The sequence below is a fragment of the Notothenia coriiceps genome, unplaced genomic scaffold (genome assembly GCF_000735185.1).
Source record: "Notothenia coriiceps isolate Sejong01 unplaced genomic scaffold, NC01 NC01_scaffold00020948, whole genome shotgun sequence".
NCBI lineage: Eukaryota > Metazoa > Chordata > Actinopteri > Perciformes > Nototheniidae > Notothenia > Notothenia coriiceps.
Genome location: NW_011353649.1, coordinates 1 through 6794, shown reverse-complemented (window position 1 = coordinate 6794; position 6794 = coordinate 1). Strand labels below are relative to the sequence as shown.

At 41.6% G+C, this 6794-nt stretch overlaps 1 protein-coding gene across 1 annotated transcript in view; it reads left to right on the top strand.

Annotated features, from left to right (window-relative positions):
* hoga1 (4-hydroxy-2-oxoglutarate aldolase 1) overlaps positions 1–6247 on the top strand; it is a 14297-nt gene extending 8050 nt beyond the window's left edge. The window contains exon 4 of the mRNA XM_010779927.1: positions 6025–6247. Within this exon, the coding sequence (XP_010778229.1) occupies positions 6025–6144 (120 nt within the window). The 3' untranslated portion in view covers positions 6145–6247. The remainder of the gene's footprint in view (positions 1–6024) is intronic.
* Positions 6248–6794: the final 547 nt, after the last annotated feature.

Sequence of the window (6794 nt, the reverse complement as noted above, 5' to 3'; positions counted from 1 at the left end):
TTAAAGGTCCCCTATACTGTTTTTCATCTATATATTATAGGTCTCAGATATATACAGAACATGTCTCTGAAGGGTTTGGCTCCAAATACCAAACAGATCATTGTTGCATTACCCATAATCCCCTCTGTTTCAGCCCTGTTTCCAAAGTGCTGATTCTCTGTCTGTTACTTTAGATGAAAATAACAAGCCCCTGCCCACGCCCCTCTGAGAGAGATTTGGTTACAAAGACACAATGGTGCTCTAGGAGGAGATTCAGGTGATAAGGTGGGGGGGGGGGGGGGGTTACCTTGGTTGCTGATTGGCTAATGGTTACACAAGACAAAACATCGTGATGACATCAGAAGAGGGGACACATGTTGATGTAGAAGAGACATGAAGAAGAGGGGACACATGTTGATGTAGAAGAGACATGAAGAAGAGGGGACACATGTTGATGTAGAAGAGACATGAAGAAGAGGGGACACATGTTGATGTAGAAGAGACATGAAGAAGAGGGGACACATGTTGATGTAGAAGAGACATGAAGAAGAGGGGACACATGTTGATGTAGAAGAGACATGAAGAAGAGGGGACACATGTTGATGTAGAAGAGACATGAAGAAGAGGGGACACATGTTGATGTAGAAGAGACATGAAGAAGAGGGGACACATGTTGATGTAGAAGAGACATGAAGAAGAGGGGACACAAGTTGATGTAGAAGAGACATGAAGAAGAGGGGACACATGTTGATGTAGAAGAGACATGAAGAAGAGGGGACACATGTTGATGTAGAAGAGACATGAAGAAGTGGATTTTGCTCAATAGGTGACCTTTCAAATGTATGACTTGCTACATCAAACCCCTCTTTGGCCTTTTTCAACTTTTTTTTAATCTGCGGAATTTGATATTATATTTGCGGATACGTTTTACTTGTACTTAACACCATCTGCCGTCATGTGAAATCTGCGAGTTCTAATGACTCAGCAGGTCGTCGGGCCAGGTGTAGGAAGTGTTTTACATCTGCGTCTGATCTACAGTCTGTTTAATGTGTTAACATATTTAAAGCAGTTTTTACAGAAGCTCAGATCGTGCTGCATTACTGATCACTCACAAAACACAAGCAGTGCGTAAAAACCTCCTTTCAAATGTACTTCGGCCCAAATATTACAAGATTGTACTCCAGCTAAGACCACGAAAGGTAAAGAATTAAGACTTTCTTACACAAGTAATCGGCCAAATAGCAGGAGTTGGCCGACAGAGGTAAATCTGTTTGCCCTTCATATTCAGAATAATCGTATTCCACTTGTCTGCCTTCCTCAAATTGACCCCTCACCTCTTGTTTTCTGCGTGTGGCCTCCTCCCGCCCACCCTCCGCTCTGAGTCTGAACTACTCCCACGCTGCTGTCTCCCAGCGAGTGGACAAACATGTTATTTCCAAAATCAGAAATCCATTTCAAAACTTCTTGCAAACACTTCCCACACAGACGAAAAGGTATTAAGGGCTCGACAGGAGCAAACTACTTTTTTTCCCTCCCGCAAATCAAGCCCGAAGGATAAAAGTACACTCTTTACTTTTGGGATCTCCGTCAGGCACCACTTTTCCTTTCTGCTTTACTGGAAATAGGCTGCTTAAATCAACACAATACATACACTGCTGTTTCCACTGATTGTGCAGAATGACATGCTGAACATGAGTCCGACCAAACATGCCATTGCAGCAAATTACCGGTGATTTTTGTTTGAGAAACTCCCTCTCCTCGGACTTCAAGCCTTCGCAGACCGTATACATGCACACACACCTTTCCAACACACCACAGGAAGCGGAAAACCCCAAAAGCATAATAGGGCCTCTTTAAAAAGTAACTTTCCGACACTTATAATGAGGTGTGCGGGGTATTCCTATAGCTGTTTTTGATTTGTTAGATGATCAAACAGCAGCACAGCTTTTGAAAAAAAACCGACCATCTGAAGACACATCACGAAGAGATAGATGTGTTTGAGGTTCCCTGGGCTTCTATTTTTGGCTCAGCCGTTGGTGTTTTTATTCTCTCTGTGCAGCAGCGAGATATTTTGATGTTGACGATGTATAGAAAAAGAGATGCAGTCACATCTGACAGACTGGTCATTTGTGAATAAATCAACGAGACAAACTGTGGGTGAAACCAATCAGCTGATTCCTGCTTCAGACATTTGTCATCCAGTAATACAATTGGAAGTTTCTAAAGGGAAACAAGTCAAACTGGAGATATTTAATCTATAGTTATAGTTATGTGCTACTCTTATAAGAAACACGACAGTTTTACCTGCTCTCGTCTCATGATTCCTCCTACCCACTCTTTTCTACTAATATCTTGTTTTTTTACTTTAAATCTGTGCACCTCCCGCATGTGCCTGATGTCTGAATCCATTATCACCTTTACACACCGACCAAAATAAACCCGTCTCTTTATTGCAAACAATTATCATCTGTCAGGTGTAATAATTACAATCTTCTGTTTATCACTGCAAAACGTCTGAATAGATTACAGCTTCAAATTGACGTTAAAGTTTAAATAACTTGTGAAAGAAACATGTTTTTTTGTAAACTTTAGATATATATTTGATTTGTATATCAACCGTATATTCCTAAACAGTAAGTTTTCATGTTTTGTCTCAAAGCAATATTGTGCACTAATATTTGGCCGCTTGGTTAAACCCACACATGATCAGTGCCGTAGTTTTCCTTTGAGATCAATTTCGCCGTGCACAGCGCTCAGGTTATTTCAACTTTAACCTCTGCTGCTGTCAACCTTTCTGAAGGGAAACCAATGAGATAAGAAGATATGTAGCCAGAAGCGACACGTGCAAGCAAGGGAGGTGGAGATTCATCAAAGACATAGTGTTTCAGAGTCCCCCGAATACATAACGCATCATTAAAAACATTTCATTTTCTTGCCTCATGGGACAACCAGGTTTTATAATAGGCATAGCTTAGTCTTCCAATGCTTCTTTGTGCATCTTTGATAACGTATAATATATATATATAGGGAGAAGTATTGTACTTCTATCGTTTACTTAAGTAAAAGTTGCAATACCACAGCGTATAAATACTCTGTTAAATGTAAAAGTCTTCGGTAAAACTCCAACAGTATTGGCCTCAAAATGAACTTAAAGTACCAAAATGATAAGCAATCGTTATGCAAAATGGCCCACTTCAGAATAGTGTTCATCAACCTGATGATTACAGTTCATCCCAAAGGGAACATGAATGTTACGGCAAACTTCCCAACAGTTGTTGGGATATGATTTCACGAAAGCGCAAATTCGAACAGCATAGAGGAAAAGTCAGGTGATCACAAAGATGAGGTGGATTCATCCTCTGGGGATCATGACTGTCTGTGCTAAACTACATGGTGAACCATCCAATAATCTTTTTAGATATTTAACATAAAAGCACACATTTTAACCTCATGGTGGTGCTAGAGTAAAATTCAGGTGATCACAAAAGTGAAGTAGATTCATCCTCTGGGGACCATGACTGTCTGTACTAAACCAAATGGCAATCTATACATAACTAGACCCTCCAGAAAAACACGGGTAAAAATCCTTGATTATGCGATTAACCATGCGGGGTTTTTATGTGATTTTATGCGGTGAAATTGCGGGAAGTTGCGAAATATGCGGAAAGTTTTGAAATATTGGGCTGTCTTATTTATTCTCTCTCACACACAACCTGCCACTAACGTTAAACCCCTTTACTATTCAATTAAACACATTCAATGTTTATTTATTGTAAAAGCAATGGGGCTATTTTAATCTCACACACACACACACACCCCCCCACACACACACACACACTTCTCCGCCTCATTCTGTTTTCATTTACTCGTTCGTTATCTGACCAGCTTCAATCTTGTAGGCTACTCACTTCGTTTCTTGTAGCCCTCGAAAGGGTTTTGGAGGTTGATGCCTCGCTGAACGATTTTCTCTTATGCTCCAACCAATATAAAGTCTATGGCTCCAACACACAGATGCACGGGGTGCAGAATAGTTTCCCCTCACTTTTTGCCCGGTCTTTAGTAGAAATGTTCGTCGGTAAATGAGATGGATTAGATTTTTTCATCTTGGTGTTTTCTCTATCGTGTGAGCTCCACACGTTCACTCTATACAGTGTTGTTTACATTCTGTGATGCGCGAGCTGATGACGTCACGTCAAGACGAGTTAACTTTTTTTCCCTCAACTTTTTGTGGAAAAATGCGGCGATTATGCGGCCTTTTGATAAATATATGGCCTTTTAAAAATCTGCGCCATTTTGCTGATTATGCGGTAAATTCTGCGATCGCAGAATCGCGTTTTTCTGGAGGGTCTACATAACAACTGTTGAGATATTTTACATGAAACACACATTTGAACCCTGGTGGAGATGGAGGAATAGTCAGAAGATTTCTGATATCAGTAAGATCCATCCTCTGGGGACCATGACTGACTATACTCAACTACATGACAATCCATTGAATAGTTGTTGAGATATTTTACATTTAAAGACACACATATGAACACCATAAATAATGGTGCTATTGAAGTCACATCATCATGGAAATCGGCTGGACTCATCCTCTGGGAACCATGACTAATTCCATGTAATAAACTTCACGGCAATCTATCCAATAGTTCTTGAGATATTCAAGTTAGATCACAGTTAGAGGACCAGGAGACTGACAGTACCATCCATAAAGCCAAGTCATTACAACAAAGAGTCTATTTATTTTAATAGAATTAAGCCCCGGACACACCAAGCCGATTTTGGCCGTCGATGGATGTCAGGCCGACGATGAGCGTCCTGTCGCCCTACTCAGATTGGTGTGTCCCGCCCCATCGGGTCTTTCTGTTTGTTTGTATCACGCAGTCTGTTCTTCTTCTCTCGGTGTATCACGCAGTCTGTCTTCCGGTTGTTGCCTCTTTTGAATGACGAATACACACTACCGCCGCCTGCTGGTAAGGAGAGTTATTGCCACTCATGCATGCGCAGTTCATACGTGCTACTTGGCCGTCGGCTGAAGTCTTTGCGGTGTGTTCCAGTGCAACATTCGGGTCCGGGACGTGTTCTTTGGTGTCAGCTTGGTGTGTCCCTACCTTAAAAGCACATACATGTTTATGATATTTAAACTCTGAAATCAGATTTTTTCTCTGTGTTTCTACACACATATTCCACATTGATGCCCTGAGGTCACAAACATAATTAAGATAGATACAAAACTGAGAGAAAAGGGTATAGAAAGTACATGTTTGGACTGATACATTATCACAAGACCACAATCTTCAGCAGAGGGTTAAATTCCCTTTTGTTCTCTCTGTAAGTCACACAGTGCAACATAAAGAGTGTTTCTCTCAATGTTATTTTTCTCACCAGGAAGCCGTATCGAAATAGCCATAGTGCTGAAACCCTCAGCAGAGCAGCAGGAGCTCCTATAACCTGATTGACTGACTGATCAATTACAGTCCTGCGTGTTTGAAATGACTGATATGGGGAAACTGATTGACAGTCGGCGGGTAAAAATAGACCGTGAAACCGTGATGGAGACTCAAACCGGAGCTGATGCTTTTCCCTGCGGAGTTTCAGTTTCCTGTGTTCGTCTCCCTTTGAACAGTTCAGGTTTATTCGGATTCTGCGCTTCACATCCGGATTGACAAAAGAGAATTAAAAGAGGCAAAACAAAATAGGGAGCTTATCAATTATTCATGAGCCTTTCCCCGTCCTCCTCCCCCTCCCTTTTGAAGGTGATTCCTTTTTATTTCTCACTTGGGACTTGTCTCTCTTCTTCTTCTTCTCCTCGTCTTTGGGCTCTTGAATTATCCCCTCCTCCCAAAACCTCCAGCATGTTAAGAGTCGATTTGAGCGATTTGTTTAGCCTGTGAGATGTTAGATTTGTCTCTTGTGACAGCGTCTCCGGGGATTTATAAAATAAGTACAGCAGGTATGTTCCCTGACAGCAGGGAGGAGGGATGACATAAAACACTCCTGATTTGTAAACCTTCTTCTCTCGTGTCTTTCTCACTTCCTCAGATCTCAAGGATCGGCCTGATTGTTCACAAAACCAAATCGCAGGATTTCCAGGTGCTGGCGGGCTCAGCAGGGTTCCTCATGGCCGCCTATTGTGTCGGTAAGAAGCTAAATGAGGACTAACGGAGCTGTTGATCCTCACAGGGAGGAGATGGTAGCCTTCCTCACTGTTTGTTTCCTTTTGATCTCTTTTGACTCTGTTGTCTTTGTATATCTTTCATTTCGAGTCTTGTGTTACATGAATCCACATAATTCACAAATATCTCGTATTATTCGATGTTCTGATGAATGCTCTTCCCCACGAAAAGTGCGCAGTCGCATGTTAACATCCACCTCTTTCTACCCATAAGCCCTTGGTGTCACTTCATGTAGTTGCACAGGCTAAATGTCCCAAACATGTCCTCTTTATTTTTTCGGGGTGACGTCCATCCATCCGTCCCATTCTCGCAATATTCTAGAAAAGTCAGGAAGAAATATCTTCAAATACGTCCCTAACATCCTCATAGGTCCAAGAAACACTGCTTTGATCTCAGGGGTCATTAGGTTCACTGCGACCTCACGAAAACACTCTTCTGGCCCATAACGCTACAATCAAAATACTGATTAGGACAATTTGCAAACTGCTGCTTCCAAATTGTTGGATGTGCCCTAGAGCTGCAAAAAGCATTTGATGAATGTCTAGATCGAGCCACAGAAAGACAATTGCCAACTATTTCATGAATCAGTTAAATGTGCAAAACCATTATGCAAAAAGTGTAGAAATGCCCCCCCCC